The following is a 24604-nucleotide window of genomic DNA, read 5'->3' as shown; positions in this document are numbered from 1 at the left end:
CCTTTACAATGATTAATCTATAAATTATGTGCAGTTAGTTCAGTTCATTCTTTCAGTGAAATGGTAGAAATACCAGAGAAGGGAAGCCATTTGTTACATTTACTACTATATTAATCTGCATGTTAACCACATATAGTTTTATGGTGTTAAAAGGTGAGAATTGAAAAAACAATTATGGTAACATTTGGCATTTTTTTTATTTACAGTAAGAAACAGAAACAAAAAATGTGAGGATAAACACTTCTGTGCCGATCCTCCAAATATTTTTTAATGAAGGGGACCTGAAACCAGCCTTCAGGCTAAACAGGGCCACCATCATCCTCCTCCTTCAGCTGCTGCCCATCCAGAAGGTCCATGGACGGCCACAGGAGATAGAGGTACTGGTGACCCTCTGCTGGCTGGCCTGTGGTGCATCCTATAGGGAAACAGCTAAGCAGTAAGACCTCTTACCTTCTTGTCCTTAAATAGAGCCAACAATGACACACAATTGATACATAGATTATATAAATTGGATAGAAGATTAAGACAGATCAGCATATTACCTAAATTACAAGTTAATTTTATATTTGGTACAGGTCAAGTGGAGGCACGCTACAACAGGCACCACGCCAAGGCTGATAAACATCGTTGAGCGCGCCTTTGGTGATCTGAAGACACGGTGGCGTTTCATCTTCTTAAGGGTGCTGGAGGTCTGCCTGACGTTTGCCCCAAAAGTAATCGCCGCCTGCTGCATCCTCCACAATATTTGTATAGAGGCAGGGGACCAGCTAGATGAGGAGGACGAGGAGGTTGACCCAGAGGAGGATGACCATGCTGAAGACAGGAAGCTGCTCCAGCTGGCTGCATGTTTAAGTGAACATGACTACACCTGACCTAATGTAGATCAGTTCTAGTCATGTACACGTGCTGCTTCATTTCCTTTTTTTCACTACCTGGAAAAATACATAAAATAATCAGTAAATTAATTTCCATTCCAACTATTTTTAATTGTATGTTTGTAGGTGTTGTCTAGAATAGAAGTTATTTCATTGTTTTAAACCACGTTAGTAACTGTTAATTTGTTGAATATGTTACACCTTCATTCTGTTCCAAAGTTAAAACATTTGTCTAAAATAAATATCTGTATTTTTTCATATATTGTTACTATTGTTTTCTTTCCCTCTTTCTTCTCTCGATTCTTCGTGTCCTCACTCAGAGGAAACTCACTTAGATAGGAAAAACATTTATAGAATTTATTTATAGATTTATTTATAGATTTTATATTAGGGCTGGACGATATAGAAAAAAGCATATTGATAAAAAAATGCATATTGATCGATAGATAATTATCAAAAAGATTTAAAACCTGGCTCTTATAATATTGCTAAATGACTTACTTTTAATATATCACACACAAACACTCAATCCCAATTTAATTCTTATTTAACCAACATTTTTAATTATAACTGATTTTTTTTAAATGAAAAATGACTTAACTTAAGAGACCTGGGTGATGTTATTAAATACTGACAAAGAATAAACTAAAGTGACCAGCGCTGTTAGAGAAAAACTTGCAGCCCGAAACTTTTTTATCGCGGATCATGAGTGGCGAGTAATTGTTTGAAGCCAGGTTTTTCATGTCCATCACTATGAAGCACGTTACTGCATGCATGATGTCCTTACGCCGCCAGGACGCTTTGTCATTTTATCACAAAGAACGGAGCCCAGTAGCTGCTATACCTGGCTTTGTTTTGGAAGAACTTCCATAAGATTCCTAAGAAGATGACGCGCAGCAGCGCGGGGCTGACACAACTCGCGCTGCTGCGGTAGTGAGCGGCTTACGTGATGAAACAAGTTGGTTGCGTTACCAGACTTTGTTTTTACCGGTTCCTTGCAAATTTTACAGTTCACTGTGGTTTATTTCAGTCAGGCTGGCGAACTAGTAAAACCCCGTTTTGGGACAATTTCCTCCGCCGCTCCTTGCTGCGACATATTCACATGCTCTGTGTTGTGGTTTGAGAGGGCGGGGCTTTGTGACGGCGTGCCTGGGTCCGCGATTACGATTGGTCGAGAGGAAGCAGTGACTGCAGCATCGACTAATATAGGCTAAGAGGAAGGAAGGGACACTGTCTCTATAACCGTCTTTTATCGACACTTTTTTCCCCTTATTGTGCCACACGTCTTTCGACTGATATATATTGTTATTAAATTATGGTCCAGCTCCATTTTATATGCTGCTGTCATTCTTTGGAGACATTTACAATTTATTCCAGCAATTATTGAGTTAATAAAGCAACACGCGTCAGCCTGATAAACACAAAACAAATCAATCACTCTTTTTTTTAAATTACGCACTAACTCTGTAAACAGGCCACGTAGGGAAGCTTAAAAGTATAATGTTCTCGCCTCAAACGATCTGAAAACGTACTTTTGAACAACAGCAGCAGAAAAGGGAGTGTTTAACTTACCACTGTGAGCTCTGCGCTGTCTGGAATGAATCTGCAGCCGCGGTGCATTCAGAGACGGTCAGTCTGAAGAGCGCATGCGCGGCTCCTATCTTCGCACTCTGTGCTCCATTAACCAGCCTTGGAAACCGTGACGTCAGACCACTGTTGTGAATTCGTATTCTCAAAGAAAAAATCCGTATTCTCAAGCAGCCGCTGCTATTTGTGTTCATAAAGAGTAAAGCACAAATTTAAACTTGAAATTTGTATTTATTAGTTATTGAAGTTGTAACTATTTAAACCGTATGTTGTATCTTTTGAATGTGATTTAAATTATTATGAGTTTACAAATGTTTGTTATGCACAACTTCTGACTGATATGGACACAACTATCCTTTTATGTACAAATCTATTTAGAAAGCTCTCTTACCCCATACTGCAGCCTCTTTGTGATGGAACTGAAATGTGTGTGATGGGACGAAGTCTCAACCATGTTTTTTAGAAGAAAAAAAATATAGTGCAGGTGTATAAATTTAACAATTTATATAGGCCATAAACAAAAAATAAATAAAAAAATGGAGAAATAGACTTTTAGGCCGATGTCTCATTGAACTGAGCTTTCATTTCCCAGGCTTGGCTTTTCAGTTCATGGCTTTTCTCTTGCTTTGCTCTACCAGGCTACATGAACAGTGTGCTTGTATGACATTAGCTACACCCGTGTAGAAATGCTGGCTTTGTGCTTGTTGCTGTCAGTTTACCACAAATCTGCAACAACGCACGTTGTCACCCAAGTAAAGTTACGGCTGTTGCTTTGGCTGGGCCTTAACCAGTCAGCAGTTCCCACCACTGTCTGTGCGCCTGTGCTGTCGCTGTTAGGAGGGTAGGGTTGTAGCTATCGGCTCGGTAAAGAAGGCCCGACTATGATAGTCACCGCTTGCCACTTGCTTCCTTCATCACTCAGCTGCAACCTTGAGTCTCAGCTGAAAAATGAAACCACACAAAGCATTTCATGGCTGACGTCAGCACAGCAGAACCCACCAGTAAACACTTGCGGTGCTACGATGAACTTAGGGGGTTCAAGGAGGCTTCCGGAAACAACTTAGCTTGTACGCCAAGACGAGCCGACAAACTGAACTAGTGTGAGTGTGACCATCAGTCACAGAGAGAAGACCTGTGGTAAAAGTTTGATCTCCCTCTGCCTGACACTCAACCTGAACCACTATTGTGCTGAAGTTATTCTCCTGAAATCCAAGAAAGTGCACGGAAATTAGTCTGAGACAGTTTTGTGCCTCACAGAGACAACCTTTCAACTGCTCTCCCAAACGTGATGTTTTCTAGGCGACAGAAAAGAAGCAGCTCTGACGGATACGGTCAAGGCCAGCCTGTTGTAGTGAAAGACAGGAAAATGTCATTCTTTACAAAGCTCTGAGCACAGCCCATACCTACAGCTCATATTAAAAAAACTCTACATTCCTGTTTTTCTGTGTGGGTGCGTGTGTGTGGAGGGGTGGGGGGAAATCATTTTGTGACAAATAGAATTACAGGCAAACTAGGTCAAGGTTAAACCTCTGCAGGTAATGCAGTCATACCACTACAACGGTACACAGCTTCTCTTGCTTTGTGATCAATATAAGGCACCCTTAGGTGAAATAACAACACAGCTTACAGCTTAAACCTCTGATGTTGTCGGCTTTCATGAGTGGAAAATTTACGCTGTTTCTACGTGTACCCGTTTCCTGCATCTACTACAACTGATCAGGGTGTATAAACAGGACAGAGTTGCCTAAACATTAGATCACTTCCTGGGGTTTATTCTTATTTGTCTGTTTTAGGAAAGCTCCATTCCACCAGGTAAGAGGATGAGATGAGTCACAACAAACAGATTATAGCCTCCGGAGTTTTAGCATAGAAACAAAATGTGCTCGCATTTTATTGCAGCCATCCCATGTTGTTTACCTCAGCTAAGGCATAACATGACAGACGGCCGTTATCCTTTGGTAGGATTTGTTAAGTTCAACTCATCGCTGGAATCCTTCTCAGGCCGAAATGTCGCTGCTCTCATCTGGACAAATAAATCGGCCTGAAGGAACGTAAACTAAAATGACCAGCTCCTAATCAGCCCAGCTCTCTGCTCTGTGCAGAAAGGAACTTCTACACCAGCATCACTGGGTTTTCCTACAGCTAGACCCTTTTACCACTGGCCTTCCCAGCCATTAATGCACTGCTCAGAACAATTAAACACTTTGCAAACATCTGATCTCAATTGCATGGCTGACAACATCAGCGCTACTTATGGGATATTGGATGGTATCCTGGAGTATCTCCTCCCAGATCCTAGCCTGGGCATCTCTGAGTTTCTGGGCCGTCTGTGGTGCAACCTGGTGGCATCAATGGACCTGAACATGATGTCCCAGAGACGTTCTATTGGGTTTAGGTCAAGGGAGGCCCGTCAATGGTTTCTTCTTCCTCTAGGAACGTCCTACATACACTTGCCTCATGACGCCGGACATTATGAGGCATCAGGAGGAACCCAGGAGCCACTGCTCCAGCAAAGGGTCTAAGGGGTTATCCAGGTAGCTGATGGCAGTCAGGGTGCCATCGTTTATCCTGTACAGGTCTCTACGACCCTCCGTGGATCTGCCTCCCCTGACCAACACTGACCCACCACCAAACCCATCATCCTGAACAATGTTGCAAACATGCCAATTCTAGTGTTTGCTGCGAAATGCCTGCCAAGCTCCATGCACCGGCAGTGAGCACAGAGCCTACTAGAGGACATCTGGTCCTCAGGCCACCCTCCAAGTCTGGTTCCAATGGTGCATTCAGACTGAATGCGTTTCACACCTCAAATAGTTGGACGCCTGTCCTTTTTGAAGTCAGACATTTGATACTGAGCATCAAAAATCGTTCTGGACGTCCAAGCAACATCCGGACAGACACGCGTTGGGAGGAGCTACCCTATCCTGAGCTTTCCTGACCACCTCACAAATTTTCCTGCAGGCAAGGTCCTTCTACTCTTGTCTCGTAAATGACGGGACAGGCACAAACAGCGACAGTAAGTTTGTCCTTCATTGTCTTCGCGGTTCTTTGTACTCCACACAGCTGTGCTTTTGTGATTGGCTGACACAATTTCATCTTTGCATGAGAACCAGAGGACCCTTACGCTCAAAATGTGTTCGGTCTGAACACGCCACAGTGGTTTGATCAGAGACATTCCTGTTTCTGGGGTCCTCTTATTTTTGCCCCTTTAGAGCTCCTGTAGTTAATTTCATTAACAGCTGACAATGATTAACAACCCTCTCTACTACTGAACTGACCAGATCAATACTACACAAGATTAACTGAGCTAATGTTTGACTCTGAATAAAAAGTGTGTCTTTATTTTTTTATACCATTATACAACACTATGGATATCTGAAAACTTTGAAAAAAAAAAAAACATCCTCCCTGTGTGGGAGGTGTCAACATAAAAAAGAGAACCAAAGGGTTTTATCTGCAAAGCTTTGCAGATAAAACCACATTGTCCCACAACAAACAAAACTGATTTCCTCCAAATAGGCAACAACACATTCTGATTTATGAAGGGCTAAAAGTGACATTTTCTAAATGCTCTTCAGTCCAAAATGCCATGACATAGTAAATAAAAGGTGTTGCTCAAAGAATCAGTACGGGGGGGTGGCTATGATATTAACCGTTGGCCATGTTTACCAGCACTGTTTGACTTTGATAATGCTAATAGATTGTAACCTGACTCAAGCCAGACACATGTCGCTCCGCCTAGCTTCACTCACATACATCTGGGACACCACCATAGCAATTGCCTCTATTGAAGGCTGGGGCTTATCAAAAATTCTTCCATATGATTGGATAAGCCACTTGTCTGTCATCTTTATCGACGTGCTATTTCAACCACTCACACCGAAGCCAACCCGTGACGCTGATGAGAGCGACGCAGGAAAAAAACTTTTTTTTATGTGTTTGCGGCTCTAGTGACACGCATTTTATTGACAGTGAGCTGACAGGAAGAGGGGGGGAAGACAGGCGGCAAAGGTCGGAGTCGATCCCAGGCCGACCGCGTTGAGGACTAAAGGCCTCCTAACATGTTTGCGCTAACCGCTAACCGCTCCTGGAAAACAAAACTTGCCAAATCCGGTCGGGAGAAGGGCGAAAACATGTTTTCCACCAACAAAAGCCTTCAGAGGCGTTCTCTGATGTTCTTTTAATGAAACAATATTAGGTAGATTGGACAACACGGAAGAAATAGCAGCATCAATGTTAACGCTTGCTTCCTCGACGAGCCGCCATTGCTATCAAAACAGTCTCACGTCATGGTCGCATCTCCACTACGTCACATCTATGAAACTCCAGCCCTGCGTCCTGATTGGCCAGACAATAAAATTGGTTGGAGAAATCACTTTCAACGGGCGATGCCCCAGATGTATGTGAGTGGAGCTAGGAGGAGCGACATACAGCTGGCGGAGTCAGGTTAAATAGATTACTCCTTTACCAGTACAGTAACTTTAACAACTACTGGAGGGACAGTCAAGCCTGGGTTATAAAGGTAACAAGTATGTTTGTTAAATATTCACCTGCCTGACCATTTTCACATTTTGTCACGTTGCAGTCACAAATATGTTGTAGAACCATCTCTCACTGCAAGTCTTTGGGGTGTGTCTCTAACAGCTTAGTAAAGCCAGAGACTGACATTTTTGTCCATTCTTCTTTGCAGGATAACCCTAACCCAGCCACAATGGACAGTCATCCTCTGTGAGACCTTTTCTCCTGCCTTGCCACAGTTTCTCAGCTCGGTTTTAGTCAAATATTTTACTGGGCCATTCTAACCATAGATATGTACTGTATATACAGTTTAGTCTGCTGGTCTTCCAGGACAGCCCTGTATTTATCTCCATCCATCTCCCCGTTACCTCTGACCTGCTGCCCTGTCCTCGCAGAATAAACGTATCCCCTCGTTATGATGCTGCCACCCCGGTGTGTCACAGTGGGAATGGTGTGTTCGCTAAGATCTGCAGGGTTTATGCTCCACACATAGCAGCATGTATGCAGGCCAAAAAGATCAAGTCAGTTGGTCGCACTGGATTTAATTTACGGGTCTCAGGTGAAAGGAGGTTGAATACATATGCACGCCACACTTTTCAGATGTTTACATGTAAAAAAAGAAAACAATGTAATCTATCCATTTTCTTCCGCTGTTACTACTCTTATGCTTTACTCTAGTTAACTGAATCACCACTTTTTTGTTCTTTTATTCCTACTTGCTTTTATTCTGTTTTATTTTGCTATATTTTAATCATGTAAAGCACTTTGCATTGTCTTTGTACTGAATTGTGCTATATAAATAAATGTGCCTTGCCTTAGTCTATTACCTAAAATATTTATCGCGGTTGTTACAGGACAAAATGTAAAAAACATTTAGGAGCAGTGAATATGTCTGTAAGGCACTAGAAGCCCCACGTTCTCAATACCTCAAAAAAACATGTCGACTTAAATGTGCCCAAAAGGTTGAACCTCCCACACAGGGAGCAGTTTGGTACCAATTACCTCTTTGTTATTTCTCATATAAAGACAGCTTTTACACCGAGCCCCTCAAATGAGCTAGGAATGTTGTTTTAGATTACCAAATTCTGCATTTCCTTCATCCCAATACATTGCTTCAGAAATTAGTCCAAACCCAAATGACTTCAAAGCAGCCAAATTTACATTTTTATAGAAAATCCTCTTTACCCTCCATATTCTATATTCTTAGTAAAAAAAATAGAATTGTATCTATGTGGCTTGAAATGTTAAATGTGAAAAGCATCACAGATTTACATTCCACATTAAGTGGGTTTCCTACTGCCTGCTGCGCTCCTATTGGCTAATGTTAGCTTATGTCAGAAGATACTAGGGCATCACAGCCATTAATGGGTCAACATGCTAACTATAGCTCGGGAAATTCATTTCTAACAACAGTTGCGTATCAGCCCAAGTTACATAATGCTGCTTCAAAGCAGCTGGATTAAAAAAAAGAAGTCATCCTCTTAATGGGTCTAGCTGACGCTGGATTAAACAAACAAGGTGCCATCAATGGTAGCTGTATCAAGATGAAACCTTTAGTTTTTGGTGAAGATTCTTTTTTACTGGTCAGTGTTAGCACACTTCATTGTTTTGGGCTGATAGAGCCACCTTAATTGACATTTTAAACTTTGATAAGAACAACAGCTTAAGAAAAAGTTTCCTGGCTGACAGAGTAAGCTTTAAACCTCCTCTGTTTACATTTCATCAAGACCTAAGTGTTGCACTCCCTCCCTGACCTCTGACAGCGATCACAACAAGAGCTGTGGAGACGACCGGTGCAGGCGTCAACTCTGCCACGCGTGGCTATTAAACTGCTGAAAATATAGTTTCTGGTTTTAAGAGACAATACCCTCCCATCTGCCATCAGCCTCTCAACCATTTGTACGGTTGCATAAGAGTCCAGTCTGATTCAGGTTGGCTGCTTTGGAGCGCTGGCTTAATCCTGCCCTGACAAGAGGACCATCACCCAGACCATAAAGTCTGGTACCTCACGACATTTAGCCACGTGCTATGAAGAATTCAGGGGTTAGCTCAGATTTTTTCAAGTGATGTTCGGTTAAGTTATGATCAATAACGCTGTTCTTAACTGTAGTGCAAAGACGGCACATCATCATGAGCTTGTTGGACTATTTACAGTTTCAAGACCTGGAGAGAAAAGGAACACATCATCTGCAAAGCTGCCAAACATTTGCGAAACCTTTGCTCCATTCTAGGCTGAGATGGAGAGGACTGGCGAGTCGCATCTGACCAGACGGACGGTCGGACCTTGACCAACGCCGCTTCACGTGGAAACATGGATGTTTTCTGGCTGGACAAGTACGGCACCAAAAATAACTTCAATTGTAGACTGCTCATGTCTGCTAACTTAGCTTTGTACCCGACTGTACTGATATGAATATTTTCATTTTCAGTGGTTTTAAATAGCTAAACTCAGCTAAACCAAGCAGCATACTGCTGATCAGCTGCTGGCCTGCATCAACCACCTCCAGAAAAGAAAAAAAGTACATTAGAGTGACAAACATCCAAGCAAAAACAAGCCCTAACTCATGGTCTAAGAACTAATAATCCCTTTAACAAAAACTGACCCGATGGACGAAGACCTACCAAACACATACGCACATATGAGCCCAGCAGCAATAGCTCAGAGCAACACTGATGGATCATCGACTGAAGGAGCAGCCTTTTAAACAGATGCCACGTCTCAGAGAAAATCACAGATATTACCAAGGTATTATTTAGGCCTCCTGCCAAGCCGTACCAGCCGCTACACCCAGGTTCTACTAAGCTGCAATTGCATTACTTATCCTGTTTTCCTCTAAGTCCTCTATGACACCATATATCTACCCATCTCTACCTTTTACAGTCACAGCTTCTGACACCAGGATATTCCAAATCAAAACTATGACTTCAGAATTGATCTTATAATCCAAGCTGAGAAGCTACTGGTCGATGAGTCAAAATGTTTGGTTGTTCATTACACCGTCTCCAGCATACTACAAAAATGGCCGAATGTGGTGGAGTGGGGGTCGGGTTTGAAGTGCCTCCTTTAAATTTAAAGAGACAGCACCAAAACGAGTTGCTCTCAGACGCACCTCAGAAAACGGGTAAAAAGGGGGAACATGGGGTAAATTAAAGAAGAATTCAGACCAAAGCCTTGCAGTTCCACTTTATGTAGACCACAACTGAATGATTTAAATATTAAAAGGAAGGACTGAAACGCATGATATATTCCTTTAACATAAAGGTGTGTTGATAAACCGACTGCCTTAAATACTGAGCCAATCTAATCCAGGACTGGACTTCCTTCATCTCACTGAAAAATGTAAAGAAGTCAAAAGAAAAGAAAAAGAGCAAGTTTGACTAGACATGGAAATGAGACAAACATGATTTCAAGCATTCAAACAGTTTTTTTTTGTGGAACATCGTGCCCTGCTTTCTTAAAATAAACATTAAAAGAAATCAAATGCTTTGAGGAACAGACTGAAGATGAATTGAACAAACAACCGAGGGGCTTTTATTTTCTTGCCGGTGACAAAGCAGTAACCTAAAAACAACAAGGACCGACACGAAAGCCTCACGCTTTGTGTTTCTGTGAACAGCGGCGTCATGACTCAGTGTCTTTGTGTCAGTGTGGTGTCACAGCAAACGCCAAAGGGCCGGGGCCCCTCAGCTACAAAGCCAACAATCAATGGGGCTTTGGAAAAACTGATGGAAAACCACTGGCCCACCACTGAGAGACCAGGGGCAGAGCATGGCTGTGAGGCGGAGCCTGGTCCACACCAGCATCAGCAGCGGCCGCTCTCGGCCTCTGATCTGTGTGACGGCCTAAAAACAACCAGTCGATGCTGTTCTCAGTGATTTCCCCCCAATACTTCAGGGCCTGGAACAAAACACACAACTCTCTTATTAATGAGTATACGCTCCAAAGCATGCAGCAAATGGAACTCATGTTTATCTTACCGACTGCTATTCACTGCCTTGCTAAAGAGCACTACCCCAGGGTGGAAAATCTGCATTTTAAAAGCAGAGCCTCTTCCTCAGATGCACCTTCCAAAAGTATTCAGACCTAATTTATTAATTTACAAGCAGAAATATGAAGATATTTTATTGGGATTGGGTCTGAAAGGTACAGCTCACATTTGTCTTCTGCCTCCTTCACTCTGCTGCACTGAATAAAGTTCTGCCACAAAAGTCAATTAAATACATTTCCCCTGTTTCAAACCTGTTCTTATGGTTCTGATTCTGCCCTCAGGTTTGTTGGAGAAACTTTAGAGAAGCACCAACCAAGACCAAGGAGGGCAGCAGACAGGTCAGGCAGGAAGTTGTGGAAATCTTCAAAGCAAAGTTAGAACACATATCTCAGCATCTCACAGAGCAGCGTTCAAGCCAACATTATTAAACGCCAACCAGGTATCTCACCCCAAACGCATCCTCCCCACTGTGAAACATGCTAAACACGCTTTTCATCACGGACAGGGATGCGGGTCAGAGTTGATGGGAATGCGTATCGGTCTAAATCCAGCGCAGTGCTGGAAGAATACCGGTCAGAAGCTGCAGAAGACGTGAGAGTGGGGTTGAGGGTTCCCCTCTTCAGCAGATCATCAATCCTAAACAAACAGCCAGAGCAGCTAGGGACTGGCTTCCACCGTGTTGTAAGGTCCGGTCAAAGTCCACATGGAAATCCAATTGAGCATTGTTGGTAAGATTTGACAATTGATCTCCACAGACATTCTCCGTCCAGTCAGTGTGAGCTTGAGAAGAAGAACGGATGTGAAGTTGGTGTTGAAAGACGTCAGGTTTGTGTGTTTCATATTTTTGTTTGCTAGGAATTTGGATTTTGCTTCAACGTCACAAGCTGACTGTGTGGCTATGCAGCAAATGACAAAAACCCACCAGATGCAAGGCGGGTATAACATGACTAAACGAGAAAAAGGTCAGGCTGTCCAAACACTTCTGCAAGGTACAGTAACAAGAAAGTCAAAACCCCCATAGCTCTGACAAGTGACCAGGAAGGAAGGAAAGAAAATGAGAAGGAAATGATTTTCATTTATAATGAAGGGTAATACGACAATGAAACTATGCAAACCTTTGACAGTCCAAAAAAAACATTGTTTTCAGAAATGTGCAGCGAGAATAATCAGATTTTTCAGATTCAACACCAAGGCAAAGGTCGTCACTAAGCTGCGTCATCTCAACTGCACGAGCCAGAAAAAGCACAACGTTCTATCTCTGCGATCTCTGCTTCCCAACTACCCCGTTTATATGGAGCAAAGGGTCTGCTCAAGTGGAACAGAGGAGACCAGGAAAGGTTCTTACCTTCTGAAGGCTGTTTGGATTCAGCTGCGTCTTGTCTATTATCTTAATTGCCACCTGTGGAGAGAGAAAAAACTCAACTTAAAAAGTGCGAGAAAGAAGAAGTAGAATAAACACCTGTGTAAATAAGAAACAGCCCTTTTTTAGACCCATTTGCAGCCTAGCTGAGCAGGAAGTTACGTGGCGTTAGTGCGACAGAGGACTGGCCTACAGATAGTGGATACCCACTGCTTGTCTGACATAGCAGGAAGTGAAACTAAGTTTTACCGCATACCAAAGGGTAATGGATTGATTCAGAGCTTTGGCTTCTATGATCGTATTCCCAAAGGTTCTCAGTCGTCTCAAAGAGCTCCTATCTTAGCCTAGAAATTCTTACCAGGGACTCTTGGCTTAAGAGTGATTCAGATCACTGCTGAGAACAACTTATTAAAGAGAAGACAGACATTTCTATCTTAGTGAGGTGTGGTGGACCCCATAACTAGGTGTGACACTGTCTTAAGAGCTGTGGTTAGGGTTAGTACAAGAAACATAAAATGTGTGTCATTATGATGAAACTTAGCGAAATTAAATAATTGTCACAGCATAAAAAGGTTTCAACGCACCACATTTACATCCCCATGATTATTTTGATTTTGCTTGTTATGTTTACTCACTCTGTTGGTTATTTTACTACCATCTATCTGATACTGATGCGCATTTTACTGCGACTGCCTGCTTGTATGAAGCGGTTGGATTTGGCAAACCAACATAAAATGGATAAATTGGTCCGTGTCACGGCGCAAATGGCCAGACTCTGAAGCGTACTGCTGCAGATCAACGCATCTTTTCCTCTGTGTGCCTTGGTGCTTTTACGCAGGAGGAGGCAGAGATGGCCATTTAGGCTACTGACATCATGTACGATACTGAAAATACTTTCTTACCTCTTATCTTGTCTAGTGTGTGTATTTATGTATACATTTTTCTGCAACGTTTTCTATTTCTTCTAAAATGTTCATTAGAGAGCATTTCTGTGAATTTAAAAAAAAATCTTTGCACAATTCTCCACTTTTTATTCATGATTATTGAAGATTTTCAAGTTAAACTTCAGAATTCTACTTTAAAAATATATTCTAAATATAATCTCAATTTATTTTCTACTTTCCTATTTATTTCTATACCGCTAATTACATTTTAAGTTATTTTTACAGCAACATTTGAACTTATTTTTTAATTATTTTTTAATTACACTACTTAATATGTGAAACTTTTTATTTGTAATACAATTTCAAATTAATTTCATATAACTACATTTCTAATTTCTACATTAGCAACTATAAAGCTAATTTTCTCCTATACTGTAAGGCATACCTTTAATTTATTCGAAGGATAACAGATTATATCTGAGCTGTTTGGTTTTTCTGTTTCCTCTCTAATCCAGCTGCAAATCTCTGCATCGTACCTCTCTGCCGGTGAGGATGTGCCGGGCCAGTTTGACTTTGGCGAAGTTGCCTTTGCCGATGGTCTTGAGCAGCCGGTAGTTGCCGACGTGGGGCTGCTGCGACTCATCTGAGCTGCGGGATCGCATGCCGGTCCGACCCGAGCGTGTGCTGAGCTCCTGGCGCCCATTGCTGTGAGACGTGTGCTGTGGAGAGGACAATGACGTCAGATAAATACTGCTTGTCCAGTCATAACACTGGAGAATCTCCGTACACCAACTAGGACTCGTGGCTCAGGAAAGGGAGGACTAAAACAACAAAAAGATATTTTTTAGGAAATAATTACTACCAGACTTATTTTTGTTAGTTAGAAACGTTTTAATACCTAAACCACCAATCAAAAGCACAAGTATTCAGCAAGATACTTTGCCGTTTACTTCAGTACTTACCCTTCCAATAAATTCTTCCATTACTGGTCTAATTGTTTTGATTATTTCAGCTTGTCCTGACCAGTGACCAGAAAATGTAAAAATCCCACGCATTTGTAAGCAGTAAACACACCAAGAGCTAACCTTTCATGCCAACCATAAAAGTACGTTATGTTTAGGCTGTTACCAAGTGAAGAAGACTCAAATTGGCTACATTTATATTCCAGGACTTGGAATAAAAAAGGAACCTGTTGAGACATGTCTGGTTTATTTAGACTGTAAGAGAGAGCTTTCAGTAGATAACAGGAAGGCTGAACCAAGTGCACCAAGGCTGCTCTGTCTTTTTCTTTTAAAGTTTCGGTTTTACAGCGACATCTCTCACACACAAATAATTACTGCTAATGGCAAAAAGAAGTTTAGAAGAATTGCTTTAAATTCTGTTAATTTTAGTTCTTAACTAGGAAAACTAAGAAATAACTAAACAAACTGATGTGAAACGTGCCACAGATCTGACTGTTTCAGCTCTACATTGCACCACATTTAGGCCTCGTCCAGACGAAGCTGGGTTTGGGCGTATACGACGAGCATCTCTGCAGGTTAGGAGGCCCGTCACGACGAAGCGGCCGCGTACCCGACTACATCTGAAACCAGCTCCCAGAGTGGATAAGTTAGACGCCCCTATATGCATAACCGGCTGCACAGAGGCACGTTTAAGCCTGTGAGGCTACATAGACCACGCCTCTGCTTTAAAATGCATGCAATGCCTTGTTACCGTTTTCCTACAGCACATGCTTTTACTCATTTAATTACTGCTATCTGCTTGGCGTTCTGTTTTATGGCATTTGCTCCCATGATTGGAAGAAAGTTATTATCTGGCTTAATCTGAGCTGATGTTGATCTGATCTGAGGTACACGTACAATTTGGCCCATCTTTGTTTTGTATCTTGTAATTTTGCAATAAAAACAGAAAACCTTCTGAAAATGAGAAAAAAAAAAAAAAACAATTCCCCGTACATTCGCAATGTGATTATCTGTTTCGGTTACCGCTGTACCTCGCCACCTATTGGCGTGGAATAGGTATTACAACACATTACGGTTTGTACGGCTTCATTACGCTCAAACTTTTCTGATATCTCAATTCAGCTTCATGTGGATGTGGCCTAAGTCGTAGCAATTTCTCCAGTAATCAGCACCACTACAGAAACGTGAATACTCTCATCTTTTCATCTGCAGTAGGCTACGGGACGGATGGAAATTTATAGCAAATGTATCATCACATTTACCTTAGCAAGATTTTCTAATATCCCAAAGCCACAATGTTGAGCATCCTAGAGGTCTGTCCTTGTCCTTATATACTCACTTCTAACCATCCTCATGGCTGCTTCACATGCAGTTCTGCACGCTAAGGTTAAAGTTATTAAATAAATGTCTCCTTAGTCCTGATGTCACAACATGTTACCAGGCAAAGCATTTTGGCTTAAAAGAACTTGGCACATTTTACATCTTCACTGATTTGGTCACTTTCACCTGAGATATAAGGTGCTGTTTTCCCACAACCCAATGAAAATGGAGCCGTTTTGTTGATTTCTACAACCCTGAAGCCATTAACGTACGTCTCAGACAGAACGCTCAGGTGTCTTTTAATTAGCAGACATTACCTTAGGGTAAAACAGTCCAAGTTACTCACATCAGATAAGCTGGTCGTAAAGAGATCCGGGACAAATCTACCTGAGCAGGCTGACGTCAGCTTTTTGTCAGCAGATAAAAAAATAAATAAAGCCTTGATCACAGTTCACTTTCATATTTTTTTGCTGGATTTGAAAACAAACGGGGGAAACATGCCCTACTTTCCTCTCACTTGGTCCCTCCTAGTAAGAGTGACACGGCTAAATGTTATGGAAAAGCACCGGGGGCAGGTTTAGATAAATCTGCTTTAATGGAAAGGCGTGCGTGTGCGAATTAAAGTTAAAGGGTCAATCAATGAATCAGTCTGGGTAAACAAGCCACTACCACATAACTTATGCTAAAATCCACTGACCTGTGAGCCAGGACAAGCAGAGCTCCAAATAAAAACACCTCATATCAGGAATTGAATAATTCAGAAGTAAGCAAAGGTGCTCAAAGTGCTGTAAATTGTTATCTTTATAGGTGCCCTTGGTCTAACTCTGAGGGCTGTTTTAGTGCTGATGCTTTCCTGACCCATTTTTGTTGAGGTCGTGACAACAGCTTCCCTGAAAGTGAAACAGAAAAATAAGACGCCATTTTTTGGAATGAAGTCAAACTGAAAAACAAACAAAAAAAATGGCAGTTGATAAGTTTTTTCATGCAAGCTACAATTACGGCCTCACAGCTTAAAGGTGCGTGACTAGAGAAAAGCATTTCTGGCTGTTACGCTCTCATGCATCTCTTTGTGTCCCAACAGCTGCATTAAAAACTGAGAGGACAGATACTCGGTGTGGTCCAGAGTTAATTACCCGACCGATCCCCAGCAGCGGGAGTCTCTACCCCGCCCGAATGATCCAGCTCCTGTTTTACACCCCCACCTAACTAAGCCCGTTACCTCAAACAGACACGGGGGCCCTGTACAGACCTGGCATTAGCATGCGGCTCGAGGAACCACATCCCAGACACCTGATTTAAATACCAATCCACACGCAGGTCACCACAGAAGTCAGCGGAGGAGCGAGTAGGATATCCTCCGCTGATATTTCTCCAACGTCAGGAATACAGTTAATATTTAGGCCGTCACGACTGAGATCCACTCCAGCCGCTGTTTTGTGGAGCTGGGAGTTGTTACTGAACCCTTGATGAGTGTAATTATGCTGCTTATCAGCTCTTATATGAGAGAAGTAACAGACGATGGCTGATATACAACTTCAAGGAGCTCAGCGTCAGCGCAGAGACACTAAAGATTTTGTTTTGTTGTAGCGTTAAGTATTATTTGCATGACTTATGAAAGGAAGTAGTCAAATACTCAAATCCTACGTGTAATTTTTGTTTATTTTTTTGCATTATTGTAATTTTTTTTTCACCCTGTTGCTGCTCATTATTTTTGTTTTGATCCCCGTTCGAGCCGGTCGATTCTTATGAAATGTGACAGACTCTGAATGACTCCAGGTCAAACCAAAAATAACCAAGGGACCTGCTGCTGGTAGAGATTATTTCATGGATTCAGATAACACCATGTAGACAACACATTTAAACAAAGAGAGAGCAAAACAGAAAATGTCAATGGAAGAAGCGAAAGATTAACACATTTAGGGCACAAATAAGTGAAATTTTAAGGTGCATTTAAAACTTATTAGGTGATAAAATAGAGATGATTCATTTAAACTGTTCATTTTCTTTATGCTGCATCCACTGCATTTCTACAAAAATAAAAGCTTCAACAGAAGCCAAGAATGCAGAAATTTAAGACCCAACTAAATCAAAATGTACGACCTATGAGGGGAAACCTGGCTATAAGGATGAATATTTAAGACCTAAAATGAGGGAAACTTTAATACTGGTTTAGTGACTTACAGTCATTTTACAAAGTGTTGAGTACAATCAGTTCAATGATCAAAACAACACTAGAACTTCTTTTCTAGTAAATTAATTCAGAAAGAAGTTGGATCATTTTAAATAAACACCATTTATACAACGGGCATTTCTCTAACTGGGAGATTTGCAGGTAAAAGGTCAGCGTTTAGTTAGTCTCAGGACCGCTCAGACTAAACTAATGCCAGTAAAATGTGCCGTTTACCTCAGAAGGGAAAGAGAAAACCATTTTCAAATCGTTTTACGAACATCCACACCTTTATCTAGCACTATCTGGGTGTGATCAAAACTCCCGGATGGATGTTAGCGTGGCGTCTCTTCAGGGTCTGCGATAAAGCGGGAAATGTACCTAATAAAGCGGAAACTTCCACAAAACATCTTCACAGAGATCAAATATGAAAAGCAAACATGAAATCAGAGTTAAATGTAAAATTAAAAAAATAAAAAAACACTCAGGGGAGGAGCAGCAGCTCAAGGTCTAAACTCGACACTGAAAAATGTCAAAGTTTGAAGGAAGTCTGCTTTAAAAACATGAGAAGCTTTTTAGCACGTTACAGCAAAATAAGATCGCTTTAACCCTGGACTAAACCGCCACACGTCTTTTCGGCCACTACAGGAATATTTTGGGACTTCTTACTGCGATGGCACCGAAGATAAAAATATCAAGTAGGATAAGGTCACTGCAGGCAGAAAGACATTTACTGAGTGAACATTAGAGCCCAAGTGTGGCTAGAAGGACCAGATCCAACCCTAACGTGCAAAACAAGCACACGGTTTTCCTTAAAGCGCCTGGTTCATTTTCCAGCTCATGACTTCCTGTTAGGAGGCTGAAAGAAAGAAAGAAAAGATTCCTTGTTGCCTAAAGTCCTTCCTTTGTTTGGGAGAAGTTACTCACAAAGCTGCGGTTCCTCCTGGCCGTCTGGGATCCTGTCATGTCTCAGCTCTCTGCCCCACTGCTGATGTCCAACAATGCCAGCTCTTCCCAACTCAGAGCCCCAGTGAAGCACACAGGAGGGGAACGCTCCTATCCAGTCAAGCCTGCTGCAGACCCACCCAGAGCAGGAACGGCCCGGCGCCCTTTCAAAATAAAGGCTGCCTCATTGGTGTCGGGAACACGGAGTCCTACTTTTCTTCTGTGAGCTGCCGCCGTCTACAGAGAACCATTTTAAAAGTCCTTCTAGCTTCCTGTGTCGGCCCGGCAGGCAGACAGAGCAGGCTGCCGGCTAAAGAAACGGCTTCCTCTGGCTGATCAATAACCGTGTGGCCGGCTTGTGTTCCAAGTGTTATCTCCAGCTGACTCTGTGCTGCTACCATGACGGGTCATGGGACTGATGAAGTCACGTGTAGAAAGTCTGGGCTCGCAGCCGCAGTACAGCACGCAGAGGCAGAACACAGGAAAACTCCTTTAGCACTTCTTTAAGGGGAAAGAAGTGCTAAACAAAAAGGCAAAAACATACATTTAAAGTTAAAACATATTTACTTTCATGTTCTGAGCCATTGTTCAGATTTGTTTTATTCATGACAGACTGGGGTCTGCTGGTGTCGCGTGGATCTGCTTGGACTTTGGAAATGAAATCTGAGCCAGAGATCCTCCATCTGAGCAGCCTGTTAAGATATGCCTTCATGATCTTTATCATTTCTAAATAGTGATCATTCTAGCCGCTGTTTTAAAAGAAAAAGAGGAAGAAAAGTGGAATCTAAGAACAGGTGAATAAGTGGAAATGATTTATCTGACAACTGAATAAAACATTCAGCACAAATAACTGTGATAAACCATGTGGCTATTTGGAGATGAGGTTGGTTGCAGCACCTTTAAGTAGTTTTCATTAGCCTTAAACTTTTAACTCATTTTGCTGAGCACCACCGTCAATCCTCCATGAATTTTAATGGGATTTCATGTGACTGAACGACACAAAGGGGGGGGGACGGGACATTAAATCTGAAAAGGGTTACCTCCTTTTTGTCTTTTCCCTCCCCAAGTCAAGATTTTGTAGCACCACCATTTGTTCCTGTCACTGTGACTTTGGCAGCTTTGGCCACCTAAAAACAGAAATGTTTGCCATCTCTTGCTTTCTATGCAGAGTCAGACTGGATTCAGAGCATTCATGAACATCATTTTTCACGTTTGGTCACAGATTCCTTGAGAGCGGGCCGTCCTAACATGTGGAACTGCTCAGAACCAAACCCGTTCCCTCACAGCTCTGGCTGTATTTTAAAGGTCGAAGTGCGTTGGAAAGTGAACCTCTGCAGCAGTTCAGGTCTTTTGGAGCTTCTAAACAGGTTATGTTTCAAGATCGCTCTGCATTTAGCTCCATCCACCCCTCCTCACATAATCACAGAAAAGCTTTCCTGTCCCTGAAGAAAGCTTTTCTCACGGCACAACGCTGCTGCTGCTGCCGCCACGACCCACAAGGACAGGATGTTCAGTGATGAGAAATTAATTTCCTGACACACAGAATTATGCGTGTCTGACCAAAAAGTTCCATCTTGGTCTCATCTGACCAGACCTTTTCTCCATGGTTGTTGTGTCCCTCACATGGCTTTTCTTTTGGCTTTATAATTCCCACTTCTATACAAGGCCAGCTTTGTGGAGCGCACCGCTAATAGTTATACCAACAGATCCTCCGTCCTGAGCAGTGGAGCTCCTCCAAAGGTCACTACAGCTCTTGGCACATATAGATGCTCTGTGCGGGCGGCCCTTCTCAAAAACTCGCCTTTGTAACTTGAGAGGGTCTGATCCGTCACTGAATGTGAATATGGCGTTCTATAGGTCACATGACCCAGTCCGGTTACGGCAGTCTCAGTCTCAACAGCGAAACAAAACAGACATGACACTTAACTGATCAGACATATTTTTGGTTCTCTGAAGGAGAATTTAATCTAGAGGGTAGAAGGAGGCCTTGTCATTTCAAGTAGCTTGATGACTTCTTAATCCCCTGCTATCAGATTCCAAAACACGGCGGGAGACTGTTTAATTTTGCAAAAGTGCAGTGCTGCCAGTGGCCTTTAGGGGCGCTAAACATGGAAGTAACAGGTCCAGCTCCCCTAGTGGCTAAAAGTTACGCGGTGCTGCTTCAAGACAAACGGGTAAAACTTTTATTTTGAGGTGCAAGAGTAATGGAGCGACAAACGACAGCGACCACCGGCTTTCATCGCCACCGCGGTGAAGACCCAACACACGGGACGCGACGGCAGCGTTTCAAATGGCGCTGTTGGATCGCTTAGTTTCCAAGAAATTTTAAACCGGTCATGAAATTGGAGGGCTTTTGATATTTTCAAAGCAGTCCGTGCCCGACGAGGATTTAGAGTCGGAACAGTTTTGCTGGAATTGACTGAAAAATCTTGCTTTTATGTCTAGTCTACAAAAGAAAAATACAACTGGGTCCATCCTATATTACAGACAAGGAACCAGCCTGGAGGAAAATCATCGTTTGAAGGTGGCTAAACCAGATAAATGGCTGTAGTGCCAAGCGCCAGCAACAAAATTTGAACATTGCTCAATTGTCTGGTGCAAGGCCACGTGTGCACATCTACGTGTACGAGCTCAAAATTTCTCACGCACGAATTTGGCCAGTCGGGAAATGTATGAAGAGGGAGCAACATCACTCCCATTGTGTCAAGCCAATAAAGTGGGCTAAATACAAATATTCCAGACTTCTCAGATTTTTATTTGTAAAGATGAAAGAAACTATGCATCGTTTTCCTTTAACTTAACAGGTATACACTACTTTCTTGTTGGTCAGACCAAATCATTTTAATAAGATATAAAGAATGCTAAATATAAAATATTCTTCTGGAAACAGAGTGCTTCAGGGTAGAGTGAATAAATGTTAGATATTTTACTCTTTACAATAAAATAAGAATCATCCGGTTATAAAGGTTTTTTTTCTCTTGTTTTTGTTTTCTTTAAAGTAGATCAGAATTGTTTTTCTTTCAAGTCCCTTTAATTTTGAAAATCCTGTCCGGAAGCTCCTTTGGTCACATCATAACCGGCTTGACAACCTTGTTTCCCACAGCGGGAGGGGCGGGGCCACGGAGGGGTTCCTAACTGGATCCTGAGTGGATGAAACCCTTTGATGACAGCTGCGACAGCCAATGAGCGCCCCAGACAGAAACTACTGTTGCCTGCCAGAATCAGCAGGCAAAGTACTTTAGTTTTGTTCGTGGTTAGGCCTAAACATCCACAGTGCACCGTTATTATCTAGCAGACTCATTATTCGGCGGCTAGAACATTAAGCTTACAGTAACCACATGCATCCACAGCCAACGTGTACAGGTCGTGATTTGACGTACAACTTGTACTTGTTTACGATTTCCAATCAAAGTATAACCCGCACAGTGGACTAATTTTGCCATTGTGCACACCAACAGTTAAAGACATGGGGTCATTCACTTTTAAGGGTGAATGAGTGAAATTGCAAAAAAAAAACGTCTACCGACAAAGAAGGTCTTCTACTTACACTTTCCGTCACCTTCTCGTTGACCGTCGGTAGAGGAGTTTTTGTTGACATCATTTATTCGCTCTTCCTCCACCTGGAGCCGTCTGAGGTGGAAAAAAAATCCCCCGTTTTAAATCCAAATGCCAGCAAATGTGGCTGTTTTTGTGTTGCTTTGCAGCTCTGTGTGGAAAAACAGGCTCAGCATGGATCGTGACAATATTCAGCCCAGACCGGACGTGTAAAGAGCCAGGCACCTGAGATATTCCGGAACGTTCAAATAAAAATTATTAAAAAAAATAATAAAACAATTAGTTAACTTGTATTTTAGAGTTTAACCAGCGCATGTAACATGTTCCTCCTGTAACCTTTGTTCAACTCGACAGGCAAACCGAAGTCCGTTTGTCCGTTCGGGTTGCAGTCAGTGAAGCTAACTAAACTAACGTGAAGGCGCTGTCGGTCGTCACTTCCAAAAATCACCACCGTCCTTTCTCATCCCCCCCAAAAAAACGAGTCGCCTTAAAAAAACAACATGGCCTCCAGTGGGTAATGGCGAGTGTTGGCAGACGGATTTAGAAGGTCCGCTTGACCGAAACGCTCGCCGTGGACTCGGCTTCTCCCATCTCCTGCGGCCAAAGTGAAGCGGCTTGCCTGTTTTAGGTGGGACCAAAATGGCTACTCAGCGGCTGGGCTGGATTATGTTGCATTCACGGACACCTCGATTGGCCGGATATCAAAACGATCTTAAATTTGATGATTTTCAAAGATGCTGTAGTGTAGATTGATGTATTGTTGCGCCCACGCACACATATAAAAGTACTCTGACGATAAAAAAAATAAAAATAGATTTTAAAAAAATGCATCTGGGTTGTGGAGTATGTGTTTCCACTGCTGAATTTCACAGAATATATTTACTAAAGTGCACAGAAGAAAAGTGTTGCTTTGTTTTTAATTGGGTAGATGGCATGGCAAGAGGCATTATAGGTTTGCTGTTTTCTTTTCTGATAAATGTGACAGAAACCTACAGAGAAAATGTATAGGAGTGTGATTTAAAAACATGCAAATGAAGAAGAAAAGCCACAATGGCCTTAATTCAAAAACAAAAAGCCGCTGCGAGTTCCTTACGTTTTTAATTTCACTGTTCAAACAGAATATTTTACAATTTTGTTAGTTGCATCCTTTTTTTTTTTAATACCCGCTTATCCAGCGGTCACTGGATGAGAGGCGGGGACAGGTCGCCAGTTCATCACTGGGCTAAGCATCTTCAACAGAACAAGCAAAGAAAGAGCTTAATTTTATATATATATATATATATATATATATATATATATATATATATATATATAATCTGCATTTTTATTGACAAGTTCCAGGAAAACCAACCCCACAAGGGGACTGGTTGTCACAAAGGGTCATTGATGGGGACTCTTTGTTAGCACTAGGCCATGCCAACACTGCCCTGGCCTGTTGTACATCTGCTGTACAATTGCTGTCTTTATTATTTGAACACCCTTAAATAAATTATGTTGAAGTCTCTAACAGTGCACAAAATTCTAACGTAGTTCTCCAGGTTGCTGCACAGATATGTTAATATTCTGATAGGGTCATATTTTTCAAGTCGTTCAGTTTTCTCTGTTATGTTTTTTTTTAACAATTTCTTCATAGTATTTGCATCAGAACTGCTAAACAAGGCCATGGGCTCTTGGCTTACCATTTTCACAAATCCACCATTTTTATTTTTCTCAGCGATTTGGAAATCCAAGCTGAAGGATGCAATAGCTAAAGTGAAAAGGTTCAGTTGTTAGGTGTATCAACCCACACGTTTTATTACACTGTCCCCAGGCGTCCTACAAAAATGGCCTTATAGGATGTGACCTGGAGGGGAGCAGGGCGTGAAATGCCTCCTTAATATTTAAAGAGACAGCACCAAAACGAGTTCCTCTCAGACCCGCGGTAAAAAGTGGAAAAATAACGAGGAATTCAGACCAAAGCATTGCAGTTCCGCTTTACATAGACCACAACTGGTTTCAATCTGAAAAGGAAGAACTGAAAAACATGTGTCCTCTTTAATTACATAATTGAAATATAATATTATTGGTGTGTTAGGGCCGTTGTTACATAATGTTGAAACAAATACGGATTGACCCAGCTGGATTTTTTCCCCACACTAATTTATCTGTAATAAATTTGACATACTTTACCGTATTTTTTTCTACATCAAATAAAATTGGATCCTAATATTTGCCCAATATTTGTCATGTTTAGTTTTCCGAAACATACTTCAATAGAAAAAAACATTTTATTCTTTTAAATTTACCTCTACTTTTTTATTTTGTCTACAGATACTTTATAAAATATTTAACACAAATAACTGATAAACCATCTTGATGTTTAGTCTGTGGAAACGTCACGCATCACCCTACAGGTGGGCCCATCAGCTGCGTGGAGGAAAAGATGGTTCAGGTGGTTAAGTT

The 24604-nt window shown here is 41.9% G+C and overlaps 1 protein-coding gene across 13 annotated transcripts in view; it reads right to left on the bottom strand.

Annotated features, from left to right (window-relative positions):
- mark3a (MAP/microtubule affinity-regulating kinase 3a) overlaps positions 1–22810 on the bottom strand; it is a 62661-nt gene extending 39851 nt beyond the window's left edge. For 9 of the 13 annotated variants that reach the window (XR_002428965.2, XR_002428966.2, XM_036150523.1 and 6 more), the window contains exons 1-3: positions 22155–22809; positions 13750–13932; positions 12315–12368 (exon numbers count right to left, since the gene is read on the bottom strand). Coding sequence is in view for 11 of the 13 variants with exons in the window: in XM_036150523.1 (XP_036006416.1) it covers positions 12315–12368; positions 13750–13932; positions 22155–22208 (291 nt within the window). In the remaining 2 variants the exon portion in view is untranslated. Of the gene's footprint in view, positions 1–12314; positions 12369–13749; positions 13933–18589; positions 18722–22154 lie in introns of those variants that run through there. The other 4 variants (XM_036150526.1, XM_036150525.1, XM_012875914.3 and 1 more) reach the window with 3 other exon arrangements.
- Positions 22811–24604: the final 1794 nt, after the last annotated feature.

The sequence above is a fragment of the Fundulus heteroclitus genome, chromosome 19 (assembly GCF_011125445.2).
Source record: "Fundulus heteroclitus isolate FHET01 chromosome 19, MU-UCD_Fhet_4.1, whole genome shotgun sequence".
Lineage (NCBI taxonomy): Eukaryota > Metazoa > Chordata > Actinopteri > Cyprinodontiformes > Fundulidae > Fundulus > Fundulus heteroclitus.
Note: the sequence above shows the minus strand (reverse complement) of the source record. Positions and strands in the feature narration are given on the sequence as shown.